Source organism: Syngnathoides biaculeatus, chromosome 4, assembly GCF_019802595.1.
Source record: "Syngnathoides biaculeatus isolate LvHL_M chromosome 4, ASM1980259v1, whole genome shotgun sequence".
NCBI classification, from domain to species: domain Eukaryota; kingdom Metazoa; phylum Chordata; class Actinopteri; order Syngnathiformes; family Syngnathidae; genus Syngnathoides; species Syngnathoides biaculeatus.
The window spans coordinates 11,436,100-11,456,736 of record NC_084643.1 but is presented as its reverse complement, the minus strand read 5'-3'; the positions used below and the strand labels follow the sequence as shown (position 1 = coordinate 11,456,736).

Here is a 20,637-nt window from a genome sequence, read left to right as displayed (position 1 = left end):
CTCACCTAAACATCCAATTCCCAGCAACAACAGTTACGAGATGACACTTCATCACTACCTTTGTTAAAAAAAAAAAAAAAAAAAAAAAAAAAAAATCCATTCGTCCTCCAAACTAATTTTGCTCCCTCGGACATTGCATGAACTGATAAGAGTACCCTCTCGGCAAATCTTGAGGGTGCGTTGTGTGTTTACAGCCGTTTACCTGCGTGTGCATCTCTGGCACACAATCATAAGAGATTCCCACAGGGACCAGACTTATATCAGGGACAGACTTCTCTTTGATGAGCTGCCTGATGCGAGCCAGCCACCGGGCCCCTTGACCAGACTCGGCTGACACACCGACGCTCAAGGCTTGGCCCTCATGTAGCAGCTCACGTATTACCTGTGGGGGAGAGAAGAGAGAGAAAGAGAGAGAGAGAGGGAGGGAGAGACATGTCATAGAAGAAGGTCTGGAAGGTCGTGACAGATGGGACCAATTAGCATAAAATGCCTGCCGTGCATATTAAATTATATATTAGCTAAATGATGGGTCAAGGCCTTGCTGGCAGAATGAAAAAAAAAAAATGTGTTTGGCGCAGATGAAGAGCAAGAAGTCAAAATATAAACTGGATAAAGAGCGCACAAAAGACTATGGGGGACAATTCACAAAATCAAAACCATGATGCGACAAAAGCTAAACTGGACTATAAACAGAGGTTTGTGAACATTGAAATACACAAAATTGCTTTTGAACACGCAGCCGAAACGCTTTTTCACATTCACGGTCAAAGAGGGGAGAAAATACACGGAAAGAACCCAATTTGTTTCACCAACGTTATAGTTTTGCTAATTAATGACTACCAGAGCGCTTTTATTGATCTTACTCAAGTCGGTTACACCTCCAAATGAAACTGAAATCTTCAGATCAATGACACGAAGCACCAACGTCTAACTTGCCAAACACGACACGGAAGATGGTAATCAGGCGCTGAGCACGGAAAAATGAGAACGAAAATATAAAAAAGGCATGGAATCACTTGAGCAGTAAAAGCAAAGAAAGGAGGAATTGTGAGTGCGCTGAGGCTGGGAAATAAAAGAGAGTTTACACGATGGCTTTTATTTTGATTGAGGAGCCCAACGCGGAGGGACGAAAACAAAAGCAGCACACTGAAAGACAAATTACAAGGCCGGCCAGCTATCTTGTGCTTACCCAGCAATTTTATATGATCACCAGCCTGGAGGTTTTTTCCTTCCAGAAAAATGCATTAGCATCATGTTTTTTCTGATTCATGACCCGGACCTTCCATTTCATTGTTCACTTGTGTGTACATTTCAAGACACGTGGTTATTGAGAACTGCTCCAATTGTCAGGCTTGAATGGATTGCGCCGCGGTCAGATTGGATTCTCTGAGCGTGGTGACTAAGAGAAAAGGGAAGCGCTGGACCCCGGATTAACCTCAGTTACATTTGCATATGAAACTTAAGCAGACGACTGGCGTGTAATGTCACGTGGGAGAGCTCGTGGCGCGAGGAAAACCTGAAACTGTTGCATTCAACCTCAACAGGCCAGACTTACGGAGGTCATGACGGGCCCGTAAAGTTTCTCCATCTCCGCATCTTGCTCGGTCGCCGCTGATGGCGGCAAGAGGATCACGCCAATTTTCTGAAGGAGCGATCTGAAGGAGAATCGTCATTTCGCACGTCTCTGACATCTCAAGAGACGATGACACGTCATCAATAGGGATTGGGGACCATAACACATTTGACAATGAACTGATTGATTAGAATTGTGTCGTGTGTATGTCTTTACTTGTCAATGAACTGAGAAAATGAACTATGGGCGGGTAGTGCTCCTGAGACAAGTAACAGGTGAGTAAGCAGTTATTGGCATGGTAAAGGTCTGCACACTTAAACAAGACCCGAGATCCTATTTAAGATTTACAGTGGCGCCTTGAGATACAAGACATCTGCCATTGTTTAGCCGATTTTTTGGGGGGGGTTACAATAATTTGACATATGTGCGCCGTGTCGTAGCAGCAAAGTCAACTCACTTCTCTTTGCTTATCAGAGTGATGTCTAAGATAAATGTGGGGGAAATTTGAATAGGTTTTTTTTTTTTTTGTATACCTGAGGAAGGAGTTGGAGACTTGGACTGGAAAAATTGTGTATGGGACTCTCAGGTTGTTACAGAAGAGCACCAACGAGAGGAGAACGCTGTCCATGATGCTCTGACGCACATACACGTAGACCAGCAGCGATCCCTGAGTTACAAAACAGAAGCAGCTTACCATAAGCAACATTCATCACACTGCGGGTCCGTTGTACAGACGTGAAGGGATGAGAACGTCAGTATAGCGTCGTGTTTTTTCTGGGGAAAATGTTTAAGTACCTCTACTTACAAACGTCTCTAGTAAAAATAAATAACTTTTAGGTTATGAATCGGAAAAAATACTGTCTCTAGTTACGAAGAAAATTTTCGGATACAAAAGGCAAAAATAGACGCTGGAAACGTAAACATCTTGTATCTTGGTTTGAAAGTGGTGCGATAGAGCTGCTCCCTCATTGGCTATCGCCATCGCATCTTCCTGGCATCCCATTGGCGAGGAGGGACATCAATCTTTACCCAGGATGCTTTTCATGTCCCTTGGACACTCAAGCGTCACCGAATCACACGGTAGCGTGTGACAGCATGTGAAGGCGCACCTGGCAAAGTGCAACTTGTTTTTGTGAGCACTTTTTTTTACATTATGTACTTTGAATGCTTTTTCTGGGGCGAGTGGTGGGCTTGGAACGGATTAGGCTATCTACGCGTATAAAAAAACACTTCTACTTGCAAAAAATTCACATTACGACTTTCGGAACAAATTAATTACACAAGTAAAGGTACCACTGTACTTGTCTACACTCAAGTTTTGAACAAATGTGATTCATCTGCAAGTATAAGCAACTGCACAATTCGACTATTATTTGACTTCTTTGCTTTTCACAATCAGATTTTTTATTAGTGTTAAGTAAACGATCTAATTATCACAGACTCGACTGTATATCCCCAGAGAAATAAAACACGGCTGTGCTTTTCTAGCTATTTTAATGAAAAGGGAAGTAAAAGCTATGAAAAAAAACAAGCAGAGAACTCTCGAGTCTTTTTATCCCCATTAGCAGGACCTCATTTTATAATAATGATTTATTGCCCTGCTTATTGTTCTGCCTTTTAAGTATCGCACACTCTTTTTATTAGTAGAAGGGTACTCTGAAAAAAATAAGTACTTTATTTCCGGTTGCACATAATTAAAATGTCTAACATCGATGACATTTTCCTCAAAAACAAAATATCCATTCATCCATCCATCCATTTTCTGGGCCGCTTATCTTCACAAGGGTCGCGGGAGTGCTGGAGCCTAATCCATCTTTGGGCAGGAGGCGGAATACACCCTGAACTGACCTCCAGCCAATCGCAGGGCACATCGAGACTCACAATCACACCGACGGGGCAATTTAGAGTCTCCAACAAATGTTGCATGTTTTTGGGATGTGGGAGGAAAGCGGAGTGGCCACCCGAAAAAAAAGCCACGCACGCACGCACGGGGAGACCATGCAAACTCCACACAGCCGGGGGCCGGGATTTGAACCCCAGTCCTCAGAACAGTGAGGCCGACGTGCTAACCGGTTGCGCCGCCATAAAACGTTTCAAACATTTTCATCATGTGCAACTGACAAATGTTTGAGTTGAGTATATTGAAGTACTTTTTACCAGTGTAGCACTAACTGGACTGATAAAAGGGTTTTAATTGTGCAGCTCACACTAGTGTTGACACAAATCTCAGTTCAGTTAATTTGCCGTCTGTACTTCTGGCTGACAGCTCCTCTGTTCTTACTCCTAAGTGTGTTAAAATGATTTGCTAATTTGCTTCATTTGTATTCTTCATTTCATTTTTGATTTTCCTCTTCGTGAAGTGATGAGTGGTGACAAAACTAGCTTCTGAATGCCAATTTCCTTTCACTGCAGAGCGGAATGAATACATACTGGTACTTATGATGTGTACTGACCTGTCTTTAATAAAAAAAAAAAAAAAAAAAGACTTTTAACAGAAGTCAATAATGGCGAAGGAAGACACAAAATTGCTATCAGAGAAAAGCATCAGTTTAAAAATACTCCAAAGACTTAAACTTAATTATCTGCTTGAGACAAAACAGTCGATTAGCCGTTTGATTGATCGATTGTTAAGAATCGGTAATTGAGTGAGTTTTCGTTGAACGCTCGAGCTTCCTCCACACATTCCAAAAAAAAAAAAAAAAAAAAAAAGGCTTCTCGGGTTCTTTGGAGACAAAATTGTCCATCGGTGTGGATAAACTCCAGCTCATGCATGACCCCAATGAGAACACGCGGATGGGGATGAAGGGGATGGACTTATGTGCAAAAAGACATCCTGAAACCTTTTCTCAAATTGATATAAAATAACGCTTTGTTAGCCATCAATTGCCGCGGTCAAACCCCACCATTCCCATTTGAACCACTTTTTCCAAAAGTAGACGAGATACAAATAGTACAGTGACCCCAGAAAAATGACCAGTTAAGAATACAGCAACATCGCACTAATTTTAAAAACTCTTCATATGATTTAACCAGATGCACATAGTTTACTAATTTATTCATGCCCATCTATAATTACCAATACAGACTATTGTACATTGTTTTAATTACTCAGCCAACTATGTAACAATTCAAACTGTGGCCTCCCATCATAAATAAATAAAAATCTAAGGATTTTCATGAAATTTAGACTAAAATTAAATGCCAGGAGAAGGATCTTAAAATAAAAGCAATGACAAGGGATGAATGAAGCAACCCTCTCGAGTCTCATATATGATGCTAGAACGCAATATGACTTCAGTCACAAGTGTAAGGGGAGGTGAGTCGAAATACTTGAGACCAAGCATGTGCGGTCTTATGCACTTTTATTCATTTGGAAATAATGTGTGTGAGAGAGAGAGAGAGAGAGAGAGAGAGAGAGAGGAGAGAGAGAGAGAGAGAGAGAGAGAGAGAGAGAGAGAGAGAGAGATGGAGATTGTACCTCTTCTGAGGCCCTGTGCAAAGCCACAAAGTGGTTGAGGTTCACTTGAATGCCGCCAAAAACAGAGCAAAACATCTTCATCATCGCCCAACCCACACATCTAGTCACGAGCGGAGTGGCAGCGATGCAGACAGACACAAGAAAGCAGATCAAAATGAAAATTAATGGCTGTTGATGAACACAGTGAGATGACTCATGAAAAGCAAGAATGGACAAGCAAGAAAGGCAGCGAACTCCTGCAAGTAGTCACATACACTCTGCAATGCAATTGGGGAAACTCCTCGATAATTGACCCCTCCGTGGATATTGCGCAATCCGCGCCACTGACCAATCAGAGGCCAGAGATCTGCATAAGCCAAAGCCCGTTTTTGCTCCCGCCATTTTCTCAGACAACATTGCATGGTCCAGTACGGGTTTAGTTAGCGTTTTATCGCGTATTTGGGTTATTGAACAAAAAATATGGTTAAGAGGCGTAGTCACGGACTTTGTAATCGTGACGACGGGTATCCCGAAAGGCGAGTCGGTGGGACTTCCATTCGTACCCTTTCCAAAACCGAAGACCCGGTACGAAAAATGCCTTCGATGGATCAAACTTTGTGGAAGACCGCATCGTCAACTAAATCCATCTAATATCAACCGGAACACATATGTTTGCACCAAGGTATGCCCTATATTTGATTTTCAATACACGTCTCGTATAAATGAATTCGAAGTTCTCCGCTAGCATAACACTGCTACGTGTGAACGATTGACACACTTATTCTTTGTTGAGCGATATTTAGCGACGATCGGACTGCACAAAAGTGTCGCTTTCTTGCTGGCTCGCGGCCAGAAGCTTAACCAGACTGTGTTTGCACGAAGATATGCCCTAAATTTGATTTTTAATACACGTTTCGTGTAAATGAACGAGACGTTCTCCGCTAGCATAACATTGCTACGTGTGAACGATTGAATGAAATCAGAAGCATGGCGTCTCTCTCAGTTCAGAATGTATTGTATTTAGAATCTATAATATGTCGTTGATTTGAATGAAATCAGAAGCTTGGAGTCTGTCTCAGTTCAGAATGTATTGTATTGTATTTGCCATTTTTACCGTTTGTCTTACGTCAGCGCACGTGGCGTGACGTCACTTCAGGAGGCGTGGTTAAGTGCCCTGTACGGAGGGGTCAATTCTGGAGATTGATTTTCCATTTTAACTTTCACATTTTTCTGTCAGACTTGATATCAATTCCATTTTGACAATATCCCATTTCACCATACTAGAGAACTGTCTGCTGGTAAAGAGGATTTAAAAAAGAAGGATTTCAAACGAATGTAAATGTGGTTGAAACATGAAAACAATAGAACCTCCGTTTACATAATCCGTAGTTTTTGGATGCTTCAGTTTAAGGTTTTTGTTTTTTTTTTTTTTCGGCTGATTTGGCCGTTGTTCGGAATTGACTCACATTTGTGTGAACCATTTTGTTCAAAGTCAGCCTTTCAAAATTAATGGCACACAATAAATACTTTAACCAGATTTTCTCAAGCCACAACCAAAAGAGCACATAATAGCTCAAAGTGTGATTGCTAAATAAGTATGTTATTATATTGGAGTGCGTTTATTTTAAGGTCTGACTTTTGACAAAATGTTACACCAATGTTGCCGAGATGACTGGGAGCCTTGTTATGGCCTTGAGTCGTTCATAAAAAGTTGCCTTGACGAATATGCTTTGCCGTCTGTTGAACTCTTTTTACACAATACAACAAAGTTCTAAGTGCCAGCCACTCATTTGATAAAAATATGAAACACACAAAACATTAACTCCACTCTCACCGCGCCCCATTTTGCTGTATCATCAAGTATTCAATAAGACTGAAAGTTAAATGTTGCATTATGTGACACAACAGTTCTCTGTCTGGAAAAAATGAAATGGATTTCCTATAAATAAATATTGCTTTAACATTCTTATGGTTCTGTTAGCATAATTTTCAAGAACAGGTTAATCTTAGGGGGGCGGGTGGGTTAAGAGTTTGCATTTCCTAGTATTTATATGATTCAAAACAGACCGTAAAAAAAATGGGGAGATGCAGGTATTAATTATGGGGCGAAATGATGAGATGCTTTTGAGCTGCCCTTGGCTGTCAGCCCCCTCAGGCGTTTTCGGGTCTGTTGCAAGAGCCTCCTTCACCCTGAAACAGTCACACGACACAGCTCAGTTAAAAAAAAAAATGTTTTTAAATCAATAAATAAAAAGACTCTTAACAAACCTCTTTCATCTTACCGTAGAATTACAATAACTTTGAGTGAAGTGGTTGGCAATATGCGCAACTCATTGATATTGACAAAGAGATCATGAGGATGTTTGTACCTTATTCCCTCTCCAGGTGATACATGTCCTCCCCTCTCTTTTTTATGTGCCTTATCTTTTGGCCTTTTGTCTTTCCCTCCCCAGAAATGCAGGATCCCATTTCATTTTCTTGATCTCTCCTAATCATTTGTTTACGCTCCTTCGTTCTTCCATCTCCAGTACCTGTTGCTCTCGCAGACCCCCTCCCGCCGACTGCAAACAGGACTCGGAAAAACCTCGCACCCACACACAAACAGCATGCCGCATACCCTCCGCACTAGCCAGCCTCTGTACCTACAACAGAAAGGAAAAAAATGTATTGCAGGTTGAATCAAATGTCCTCGTAGAAATACCTGAACAGGGACCACACTGAAAAGAGAAACACGACAAATTGAATCATGTCATAATTGGAATGAGAAAATTCCCATGCAGTGGTTACCATGACGTGACCCTCAAAAGTCAAATGTTTTTTTTTGGTTGTTTTTTTTTTAAACACATTTGAAGATAATTGCTGAAAATGTGCAAAGATCATCAAACGATGCCGTTTTCTATAGTGGAGATAGAGTATTAAATTGCTTTCCACTTTGTTTTATTTTATTGCTCGTTTTTGTATTTCTTCACTGGATATTTGGCTATCTTTTGAACCCATCAAGTGGCCTTGAGGGGGGTGAAAGGCGCCCAAAATATAATGCATTATTGTTATCATTATTATTGTTAAAAAGACTTAACAGCAAACATGTGCATGGGACTTTGTGCTGGCGTGGGCGCGTAGAGCGGCTCATTGTCATTGTCTTGTGTGTGTTTAGAACGCCTCGTTGTCCCACAGGAGTTTTTGAGCAGTAATATTTTGACAACTTTTTTGATTTGAGCAAAAAAAAAAAAAAAAATCTTTGTAGAATATCAATATTACCTCGTGTGAGTCTCATTGACACAGAGAATGTTATGGAAGCCAAGAGCGGGTCCTTGTCCAAAGTTCTTATGATGGCGTGACTGGAAAAAGACAAAGGAGAAATTTGACTTGGGTGTAAATATTTGCCCACAATATCACAATACCATCAGATGTATTTAAGATTTTCATTTGAATGATTTCTTTCTGAATTGCACACTTACAAGACTGTCTGGCGTGCACTGTTGGCAGCACTGACCCACATTTGGTCGGAAACAGCCGAACACGGATATCGGAGTCATCTTTAATGACCGTGACAACTAAAGGATGAGAAAATAAAATGATATTCATACAACACTAATCATAGGAGTCAAAATACAATTAAAACAGATATTACAATTTGGTGACATAAGAATCAATCAAATGTGTACTTCCAAAATTATCTATAAATTGCAGCAGCATTAACAGTAATGGAAACGTACACGTGATAGAAAAATAGTAGTATAAGGTTGAGTCCACACACAATTGAAATATGGCTGAGTTCTTTTTTGATTTTGAGGGTGCATAAAGTGATTACATTTAAAGAAGCAACCAAAAATTCCACAAGAACAATGAATGCTGCACTTTCCAAGAACGAGGCGTAAGTACAATGACGTAAGGCATTGTTTAGAATTCAGGTTAATCCAATTTAGATATAAGACACCGACGGCTCTGCTGAAATCAACGATAATGATCTCAGAAAACAGAACCGTCCACTGAATAAGTGTCTTGTCGAGACACTATAATGCAGGAATGGGGAAACTCAAAGGAGTTTTATCAAGTCCTCTGAGGAAAACACTGCATTTATGCTGCAATAAGTGGAGAAATGCTTCTTACCATGCAGTGTATTCTGAAATTTGTACGTTAAATATTGTTGGAATTTTGATTCCTTTGGGGTTTAATTTGTTTTTAGGATTGCATAGCAAAGGTCTTGGGAGACTACCCGCCCATGTTACATTACTCATGGCATGCAAGCGTAGATCAATTTATTGGTGAATAATTTGTATCAATAAATAGGAAATAGATTGCAGATGAAGACACGCATGGTTCCACATCTGCTTCTTTGTGACTGTCAAGGAGGAGCACTAGGAAATGAATGCATCATCTGGTGAAGATAACATTGGGGAGCCAGTCAAGCATGGGGTGGTCTTACAGCAGATCTTTTCTGTGGACTCATCACATCTGCGGCGTTGCCGCCATTCAAACGCTGCTCCATGGGGACGAGACGGCTTTCAATGCCGGGATCTGCCAAGGCAAAGATGGGGGGAAAAGATGCCTATTTGAAAGCATTTCATAAGGAATAACACAGACACAGACTGAAAAAACAACAGCCAATGTCGTCCTCTGGCTCTTGCTAAGCAAGCCTTTTATAAGAGCACTCACCATCTGTCATTCTTTGGTCATAGATGCAATTTCATCCAACTAACCACCACTTCTCCATCATCATCATCATCATCATCTTTGTTTCATTCTCGCGGGCAAATTGAGGAGCGAGTCGAGCTTTCCCTGTAGCTTGTCTGACAGTGGTTCATTTTCCACTGGGTTACAGTCACAGTTTGGAAACAAGGGATGGAAATACAAATTTACCAAGTCTTTTGGTCTGACTGATTCCACAACACAGCAGTAGGTACGGTTTATTTCCGTGGCCTGTGGACAGGTGCAGCTCATGGATGTGGGGGGGTTGCTGCACGGAGCGGGCGTGGCTTATTATCCGGTGCGCGCTGTCGTTCGGTGGCTCGTTCACAGCGGATGCATTCAATCCGCATATTGATGCTTTCGCTATTTTGCAATGCCAAATTTGGCTGTGAGCAGCAGTACGATGATTAGGATTATTAGCCACACTACTCAATTACTTAATGAAGCACCGCCTCCAGCCCCTTTACAAGTGATGATTATGCAGATTTTGAGGAACTGATTGTTCATTTGGTATGGCTTGAAGCAACTAAGGCAAAATGGATTTCACTAATTGGCTGCAAATCAGCAACGGCACTAATGACACTCTCGACTAGTTTCCAGCCATCTATTTTTCAAACCGCTTATCCTAACTTGGGTTTGTGGCGTGCTGGGGTTTATTACCTGCAGGCGAGAGGCGGGGTTCACCCTGAACTGGTCGCCAGGGAATCGCAGCTCAACTAGTTTGTGACCTTGAAAAAAAACACGATGACGTCAGATATGGGAGTTTGACCTTACTTTGAAAAATTATTCTTCTCAATATGTACCTGGCAATGAAACAGAAGTTCATAATAAAGAGATTGTCCAGACTGATTTTTTTTTTTTTCATTTATTTACCTTGCAGTCGGAATCCAGCCGAATGACCAACTGAGACCTAAACACCTTCAGAATGGTGTTAGTCCAAATGATACTAACACTCGTTAACACAAACTGAAGAGTTTAGTTTTTTTCCCCATCAACAGAGAGGAACTCTGCTGTGATCATAGGACGATAAAGTATCTTGCCTCTGCGCTTAGTCTGTGATACATTACCAAACTGGATCCCTCAACATTAAGAATGGAAATGCATTTTATTTTCTATCACAAAAATATACCTGGATTACTTTATTTATAAACATCTGATGCCAAATGTGGAAAAAAAAAAATATGATGGGCATGATCTCGTGTAACAAACCTCTCGGTGATGAGAATCCATCAGTGAGAACACTCCGTTTTAATGGAATACTGTCTTTGTACCTTCGCGTGTGGATCTTAGGCTGCCCTATTACTTAGCTAATTTAAACCCTGGGCTCCCCGCCCGTGGGGAGATGCTCCATTTCTCCTAGCTCAAGTTCCCACATTCATTATCAACTCCACCAGGAGCAAAGTCACTGACGGGAGGTTTGTGGGAATCCGTGATGCTTTGCAGGTGCAGGGTTGATGGAGGGGGATGGCAGCAAAACAGCAAGTAAAAAGGGAATAAAACTCCAAATTACACGGCCAGAGAATATGCAAAGGCTCTAATGGGGTTATATAACGCACTTCAGAGGAAAAACACAACCACGTGGAAATAGCAACGGACACCAGTATTCCAAGGGCAGACCTATGTAAAACTGCCAACAAAGAAGTGACTTTAACAGACTAGAAAATGAAAAATTCATCACAGTAAAAAAAAAAAAATACTCTATGTGAAAACTCAATGGTACAAATCATGCCACATAATGTGCGCAATTATTCCTCTCAAAAGCCAGTCAGTCAGTTACGATTTTTCAAAATAACACATTATTACCATCTGTTATAGCAGTAAACCTAATCTATACTAAGATAAAAGAAAAGCATCCAAACAACATTTCGTGCAGTGTTGTGACAGCACTTGCGTCGAAGCAGTACAAAATAATCCAGTGATACGCTGCATTATTTAAATGCAGCCCAAGGCTGCTTCATCAAAACACCCGAGACAGAGGATTGTGTTGAGTAACACCAGTGGGACGTCGACGTGATGGACTTTTATCACATTCTTCAAGGAACCCTGGAATTGGAATAATAGATATGCGCATAACGCTGGACAAAATGAGTCAGCTGTCAGCCTCACTCCTACAATCATGTAGGTATAGGAAATCAATCAGTGTATCTATCAGTAGTTGTGTGTTACAGCGCACAGCTGCATTGATTTCTTCACACCTTCCTTAAACTTCACACTGCTTACTGTAAACTTCAAAGTCCATGCTGCGGTTTGGAGAAAATTTTAACTGAAAAACATGACTTATTCATAAATCAGCATTTTTCATGCCTTACAATTAGCTGCAGGTAAAGTGAAAAGTGCCCTGTCCGGAGCCCGGAGGACATCCCAGTAGGTCCGCGCCCAATTTGCTGCTCAAAATGGTTGATTCCTCCCGATGTTTCCCAAAAAGGAGAAAGTGCTTCCCAAATAGGAGCCCATTCCTCTCGGTGGATCCGTAAAGGAAAAAAAGTGCCCATGGCGTTACCACTTCAGAGGAAGCTTCCGCTGGGCCAGAAAAGTGAGGTGGCACATAATCAAAAAATGTTATCGCTTAAAAAAAAAAAATGTTACCAGGAACACAACGCGAACAAACACTTCATATGCGAGACTGTCAACAGTGTGGACGAGACAATGTGTAAAACAAGGAAATGGCTGGGACAAGGGAAGTTGCCATTCATGCTCTCATTGGTCGATGTCGCGCCAGCAACCAATGAAATTTTGCTTCATTTTTTCACATGTTGCGCTGGGGACGTGCCTCACATAAATATAGTACCTAATGTAAGCCCATCTGGCTTTTTTTTTTTTTTTTTTTTTTTGAGTTAGGGTTAGGGTTTAAAAAAAAAAATGATGCAGTGAATCCACAATAGGTGAATCGCGAAGTAGAGAGGGATTACCGTATTTAGAAAAGTGACTAACTGATGATCATACACATCTTGTTACCATTTGACTTTTATGTAAATTAGGGATGGCAAAAGAAAAAGAGCAAGAATTTTAGTTGGAGACAATCCGCCTCCCAGTTATCGCCCCGCTCTCATCTTTTAACATGTTTGATCTATTCCAGAACAGCTACTGCTGCGTACAAGAAATAACTCTGCTGGACAGAAATGACACAATGAAATATCAATGTCTGTGCCTCTCCCAAGCTCCAAAATACAAGATTATAAGCAACCAACGGGTCACAGAAATAAGGAATATTTGCATAATAAACGCCAGGACAGATTCCTTCAACAGTAACGCATCCTCTGCAACCAATTTGATTGATCCAAAAAATAACAAAAATAATAAGGGAATTGCTGAAGATGTTGAAAAGGGAATATGCAGGGGTACAGCGTCATCTGGGACAGAGAAATGTTGGATTCCAGTTGACTGATACAAACAAGCGCAAATGTTTTGGTTGTTGTTTTTGCCTTAGTTCACCATCAAGTTTTTCTTGTTTAAGATTATAGATCCGGGATAAAACCTGTTGTCAATCAATCGTTTTCATTGCACAAACAGTGAAGTGCATCACGGCTGCTTGCATCTTTTTGGAAATGGAAAACCTTTTTCATGTGCAGGAGACCCCCACTAGACAGACCATAACATTTGGAATACATAAACCATGATTAAGTGCTTTGACTGGCATTTGTTATTGTAGTAGACCCAACAGTAAATACAAGTGGATAAGTGACGAAAAGAGGAAGGTTAAATAAAAAATAAAATAAATCAAATCAAGCAAGCAAAGAACAAGAGCTTTCCTGACCCACAAACCAGTTCATCAACTTCATCTCCGTAATGGCCTCTGCTCTGCTGCTTAATGGGATAACAAAACCAGCATGTAGTCCCCAAAAAAGTCGCTGTGACAAGTTGACGCCAAATGGATTTCCATCAATCTTTAACAGTAAAATTGACAAGAACTGATACTTAACTGCCGATAAATTGCTTCATTGCACTGATAAAAGTTCAATCAACAGTCTGAAAGACATAACTTACCCTGTGGCCTCTGAACTCTCTGCAAGGAATATATTGATAAAATCTGTGCACATGTACACATTTAAAAAATAAATCAGGAAAACCCTTCTACCAATGTACAATGCGCACCACCAATTTGCTGCTATCCATATGCTCAAAATATTAAGAATTATCTGTATTTCTATTTTGCTAGGTTTGCACTTTTGTTTCTACTTGTATTGTTTTGTTTTTTTAATTGTCTGTACAACTATCATTAATAATAATCTTCGTGCATGTACTGATGGAGCACTAATACTGTATATATCTCGGGACAGGCCACAGGACACGCTCGTCCTGGTCCTTGTAATTGGGAGAATAGATTCTCTCAACCAACTAAAATAAATGCTCAATGACAGTATAAAATTTTGTCTTAAATAAATACACTAACACTGTTTAACGTACTTTGTGCATCTTTTTTTTTTTTTTTTTGCATTCAATATTTGTGGATAAAACGTTTGTGCATAGTGCAGTATATCCACTACTTTACACATCCTTGGCTAAGCCTTCAAAAGAAGCATCTGACTCATCTCCAATGTGATAGTAGCTACCTTTGGTGCATCGTTGTGGAACTCATTTTTACGTAGTTTGAGCTCTCTGTTTTTAAATGTCACGCCGCTTCCGGGTTGCAAACTACATCGGCAGGAGTGATGACGTGTTTCTTTTAAAAGTGGCTGCAAAACTAACCCTTACAAACCTTATAGGCGACATTTTGTCTTAGTTGAAGTTAAATCAAACTCACGGGCAGCCGTTTCTGATGTTTGGTAGCGTAGCAAAAAAATATGCTACGCTAACGACGCTCAAAATGCAAACTCCCGCGAGCAGGTCAAGGAGCTCAGGTTGGTGGCCGCATATTACATTAACACATAGAAATGTGTAACATAAGACATTGAATATCATTTGCAAATGTAAATTTATACCTTTTTTTAACCTCTCTAAATACCTGTATACAAATATACAATGTGATTTTATTTTTAATCTATACCTAAATATAATGTGCTCAATTGACTTTCTGAAAATATTTTTGAAAAACGTGCGCATTGTATACGAGAAATTATAGTGTGCGGTTGTTAATTATATGAGGAGGAATGTTGCATGAAAGCGTGTTTGTGTGCTTGCAGCTGCAGATGACTAATGGGACGTCCTAAATGTATTCATGACAAAAACGAGTCGCATATGGTACAATGACTGGCACCAGGAGTAGTCCCCAAGAAAAATGAGAAAAAAAACGAGAGCACTTTGTCACCCTGCTGACTGGTTTGCAGTAAATGTCAAATACTGACCAAATTATAAGAAACACTTTTAGGTGGAATTTTAGGTTGCAGTTAGCGAACAAATCACTTAAAGAGTTGACAAATAAATAACAAAATGGTCCATTTCTCACGGAATTGGTAACAACAGTATGGATGCAGCACTTCACATCTTGTCTCCCGACATTCAGTGTATGCATGCTAATTTACACAATGGTTTTAGAAGTCAAAGAAAAAGGGAAAAAGAGGAGTAGGCATATTAATTATTAATAATGCTTCCATTGTTTGCAGATTTGAAGGGAGTGAGTCCAAATAGAGTGCACTACACTACTCAGCTGTAACCAGGAGTGATGTTGATGCGGCAGTCTGTCCATCCCTTTCCAAGAAAACAAAAAAAAAAAAAACCAAACAACTATATTGAGGTCTCACGACCACAAATTTCACTGTAGCCGACCGAATCAAACAGAAGAAGTCAGCGGACCGGTGGATTCATTTCAGAGAGGCAGACATGCAAGGGTTATTAGGTGAGCTCATTAAAGAGCCTGTGGCTTTACAAGGGTGAAGTCTATGAAGACTAACAACACCCACCCAGCCATCTGCTCCTGCTGAAAGGACAAGTGGTTAAAGAAGCAAAGGATGCGACTCTTTTCCATCCTTTATTTCTTCTCCCAAACGGAAAAACAACACGACCTTGGTCTTTTTCACAATAAACCAACTGTCCAAGTCCAGAAAAACAACAAAATCGACGTGTTCTATTCCAAGGATTTTTTTTTTTTTTTTTTTTTAAATCAATAGACCAGATGGAAGAGGACACGCTTTCATACGCAGTAATAGTAATAGCAACAATAGATGCAGCGTTAGAATTACTGACTCACAAAGCGAAAGGCTACGATCAGTCTTTGCAGTTCATGGATTTACTCAAGGTGAACACAAAGAAAACATTTACAATCCATCTATTTTTCTTCGAGCCCTAAATTAAGTGATTCTATACTTTATTTTTTAACAATGATACCAGTAGGTTCTTACGTGGTTATACTAGAGCAGGGGTGCCTCACTGCGTCGAAGGTAGTATAGGTAGATCGCATGACATTGTGTTAAATAAAAAATAAAAAAAAAAGCCGACAGGCTATCATTCATCCCATCACTTGAAACGAAGAAGAGAAAATAAACTCTTCCAAGTATAGAGATCGCGCACGTGACGTCACCGTTTTGCCAGTCAAACAAAGCTGCTCGGCGGTGTGGGAGTCGTTGAACAGGAGCAGATTTTTCACATTTCCCAGGACCTGTTGTGCTGTTGACTCCTTTGAGAACAACGCGTATTTAAAAAAAATAATAAGCCATCTGTCACAGAGTGGCTTACAGGAGATTTACGTGTGGCGGCGATACGCTTCCGTGTACGGATGAGACGACTCCCTGTCCTACATTTTTTTTTTTTTCCCCCCAGTCATAGTTAATGAATGCGAGTTTGTGTAAAACCTGGTCGGGGTCATCTATTGAAATATTGGTATTTGTATTGAAAAAATCTGAGTGGGTCAGTCACTATGTGGGATTTATTCCTGATTGAGAACAGATCCAGCAACCAAGTATTTATATGCATCAAGACTTGAATACGCTTTCAAAGTCTCGCCGACTTCTTCACCAGGTACACGTGTGGATCTAGTTGGCCAAGACAGGAAAGCGAATTAACAAATTTCTTATCGGCGAAAACATCGACTTTGGCATTAAAAATGCATCCTCCATGCAAAGTGTCTAATTTTTCCACGTAGCTTCGTTTATCATCACCTTCTAAATGTTTAACGGTATCGGAAAAAACTCTGGGTGTCATTCTAAAAGACATTTTAATTTCATCTCAACGAAATTAACTTTCAACAATCCTTTGTTTGACCGGTAATATGGCGATCACATGATTCTGTGATCTCGGTGCACGATCTTTATTGAAAAAAATGAACAGTTGGCTGCGTACCTTCATATCTTTATTCATCCATTCATCTTCTACTGCTTATCCAAGGTCATGTTGTGGTGTAGTTGCTTTAACAGGGATCCCCAGACTTCCCTTTCCCCAGCCACTTCATCCAGCTCTTCCGGGGTGAGCCCGAGGCGTTCCCAGGCCAGTCGAGAGCCGTAGACTCTCCAGCATGTAGTGGGTGGTCCCCGGGGTCTCCTTCCGGTGGGACGGGTCCGCAACACCTCGTCGGGGAGGCATCCGAATCTGATGCCCCAGCCACCTCATTTGGCTCCTCTCAATCCGGATGAGCAGCGGGTCGAATTTGACCGAGCTTCTCAGCCTCTCTCCAAGGGTCGGTCAGGAAATCGGGACCACAAGCTTTTTTTTTTTTTTTTTTTTTTTTTACACCTTATTGTGTTTTGCATTCAATTGACAAACCACAGGTGTCAAACGTACATCAAACTCATTTTGATCTATGCATAAAACAGTTGGAGAAAATGTATTCAGATGGAATGGGACCTTTGGTAGCCAATCTTTTGATGTGTCTTATTGAAAAGTGACAGTTTTGGAATATTTCAGAGGCAAATCCACTTACATTTAATTGCGTTTCTTGATACAGGTTAGTCAGTTAGTGGGTGAAATGAGGATTTCACATCCCCTAAAATGTCAGCACACGAATGTTAAATATTATTCATATTGTAGGGAAATGCTGAATATATTTTGTATTGTTGCAGCACTTATTTCTAAGGAGGTGCTTATTGTTGCATTTCAGAGATAAAAAATAAATAAATATATATATATATTTTTTTTTCTTGCAGTGACTCCCCCCCCCCCCCCCAAGCTTTAAATCACTTTCATAACCACACCACATGATCCAAGGCAATGCATCTTTGTCGCAATTGGGCCCGTCTCTTGAATTAAAATTCGTACATATCCACTTCGGGGTTTTTTTTTTTTTTTTTTAATCCAATCAGGTTTTTTTTTTTTTTTTCGTTTTTAGCATATTTTTTCTGCTTACTGACTCAGCATTTCCTCTCTTCATTCACAACAGTTATCCTCCAGAAGCCAAATCTGACTGTGATTGATCCACTAATCTTCTCTGCTTCCAAAGTGCCAAAAGAACACACCATAGCATTAACACCACCAATAAAACTAATGATAGCAATAAAGAACCAACCTGTCCTTATCAGTGCTATTGGTATAAATAAAGGAAGACATTTATCTTGGATGAATCTCATCTCACTTTCTCCCCTCACAAATATGCCCCCTTTATGGCAATTTCTAATCAAATTAGACTGAAGAATAGCAGCTCACAGGCATCAGCAGGACTTCTAGAATCTTCAAGCTTGCTTGATTTTTTTCGTGAAGGAAAAACAAACGGAAAAAAAAAAAAAACAAGCAAGGCCCATCGATCGTTGCAGAGATGGACAGATTACTTACGTTATGGATTGAGGATCAGAATCAAGGTAGGGTTAATAGCAGGCTAAAGTTCATTAAGGGAAACGGCACAGCATATTTTCCTAACTTGGAAAGAGCAGAAAAGGGAAGGACGCTGAGGAGGAATTTACCGCTAGCGAGGGCGGCCTGCACTTGCTTCCTTAGCAATAGCTAAGCACAGCCTTCCCTCCTCCTTTGCCATCCACCTCTCGCAGTAATGGTAACTACAGCATCTTTTTTTTTTTTTTTTTTTTAATGCATTTATTTTTTTATACAAAGTACCCACCCCCAGCCATTTTCTGAGCCGCTTAGCGTCACGAAGGTCACAGGAGTGCTGGAGCCAATCCAGCTATCATCGTAAATTTTGGCTTTAACGGCGATATCCGACTTGTGCGGAAATTTGGGTTATGTCGCCAGCGAAGGAACGGATCTCTTTCAGATTTTTTTAGGACGATATATTTTCCCCAAAACTACCTCAAACAATGACAGCATTGTCACAAGGTCACACAGGTTAGAGGGCTTAAATTTACACAATACAATGCTGTAAGGATTTGAACCTTAACGTGAAGACTCGATATAGTTTTCAGGCTGGAAAATTCCTTCAAACATCTAGCTGTAAGTTTCCAATGACTGAGGTAGCAGTTCCCGCTGAAGATCTTGCCTGAAACCAACCTCTATCACATTGACGGGCCTACAAATATGGAAAAACAAATTAAGGCTATATTTGTCCAGGAATGTATTCATTCAGCCTGAGGTCAAAAACTGCAATCCTGCTGGATTCAGCCTATTCAGTAAGCAAAACTGAGTGGGAGAAAACTGTGTGAGTGACCTGTGGTAAACCAAAGCACTTCCACTTGCTGTCTGAGTGTTTAAAGGTTTCATGTTAAGGTCAATTGTTTGAGACTCACATCGGCAGGGTCGCAACAGCAACAGATGTGAGAACTAGAGTTGTGTGTACGCAATAACCAACCAATGGGACAAAATGGGAGAAAAGGACATGATGGATGAAATGAGCAAGGCAGTGCTACCAACGACGGGTGTGGTGGAATGTTTTTACTTACTTTGTAATCTATCAAAATCTAAGAAATAATCAGGAAACTGGAATCCCACCTGACTGACCCATGTGTCGCAATTTGCAGTACATGTTTTAAACAGTTTAATATCAAACAAACTTATTACACACTTGTATGTGAATATTTTTTTCCATAATCACCCAGCCTTAACCCCAGGACACAATCTTCAGTGTATAAATATTAGGTAACCATTCATCACAAGCAACCTTACACTGTGAAGTTACTCATAATTGAATATTTTCTCAAAACAAATGCAGGAATTTCATATTAGACTCGTCCACACTTCTACAGAGCCTCACTCAAGTATTTTACACCCGGTATGAAAAAGTTTTGCTCAAAGAGTTTTAATACTGCACATTTATATTTCCTATCACTTGTGTCACAATGTGACATTTGTCAAGGCTTCAAGAAGAGATGGTGAACAAAAAAAGTGGGAGCACCAAAGAAGGGGAGATAAAGTGGAAATGGAGAAAAGACAAGTGCAGGATCAAGGACTGAAATCTTCTTGTTTAAAAGACTTCAAAGTTCTTTTCAAATGGCTGTGACATTTCAAAAGGCCAGACTTCCAGAGAGGCGCATACACTCCCTCCATTTGAGTAGCGTACTGCGTGATTAGATGTATCAATAGCATCTTAACGCAGGCCATGCACTTTATATCATACTAGCATGTACTGCACACTGTATATTCTCTAGAATGTGTGCGTTAAAAAAGATGAAAGATGTCCGGTTTTCTTTAAAAGGATGTGCTTTTTGATAAAAAAAAAAAAAAAAAAAAAAAATCACCTAATAAAGTTAAAGAAGATAAACAGGATGTGTCTTTGGCAGTACTCAGCAGTTGTGTGAAAATAAAGCAATTTGTGAGTTTCAGATTTCAGGTGCAGACCAGCAGCCAACCTGACGCGTTACACGCGCACCAAACTAAACTCACAGATCACAAATGGATTGATTGGAGTTAATTGATGTTTAGTAGAGTGAACTGACATGAGGGACGGACGGACGGACAGACGGACGGACGGGGACGGCCCGACGGATGGATGGATGATGACTTGCAGAAGTCTCTGCACAACAAGTCTTCTTCAGTGCGGTTGGAAGGGGCAACCTTCCTGAAGGCAACCCATCTTGTATTTATTAAGACTGAATATATGCAATTACTTGCGACCTAATGCCCGATATTAAACCCCGATCACTGTCGACGGCTGATCACTAATGCTTAT

General features: G+C 40.5%; 1 protein-coding gene across 11 annotated transcripts in view; it reads right to left on the bottom strand.

The window, feature by feature from the left end:
- gpat2 (glycerol-3-phosphate acyltransferase 2, mitochondrial) overlaps window positions 1-20,637 on the bottom strand; it is a 59,481-nt gene that overhangs the window by 17,765 nt on the left and 21,079 nt on the right. For 7 of the 11 annotated variants that reach the window (XM_061816842.1, XM_061816841.1, XM_061816847.1 and 4 more), the window contains 10 exons: window positions 10,380-10,447; window positions 9,457-9,548; window positions 8,489-8,584; window positions 8,289-8,368; window positions 7,562-7,672; window positions 7,098-7,220; window positions 5,052-5,151; window positions 2,107-2,240; window positions 1,556-1,655; window positions 203-382 (listed from right to left, as the gene is read on the bottom strand). In XM_061816842.1, coding sequence (XP_061672826.1) covers window positions 203-382; window positions 1,556-1,655; window positions 2,107-2,240; window positions 5,052-5,151; window positions 7,098-7,220; window positions 7,562-7,672; window positions 8,289-8,368; window positions 8,489-8,584; window positions 9,457-9,519 — 987 coding nt within the window. In that variant the 5' untranslated portion in view covers window positions 9,520-9,548; window positions 10,380-10,447. The remainder of the gene's footprint in view (window positions 1-202; window positions 383-1,555; window positions 1,656-2,106; window positions 2,241-5,051; window positions 5,152-7,097; window positions 7,221-7,561; window positions 7,673-8,288; window positions 8,369-8,488; window positions 8,585-9,456; window positions 9,549-10,379; window positions 10,448-20,637) is intronic. The other 4 variants (XM_061816843.1, XM_061816844.1, XM_061816845.1 and 1 more) reach the window with 1 other exon arrangement.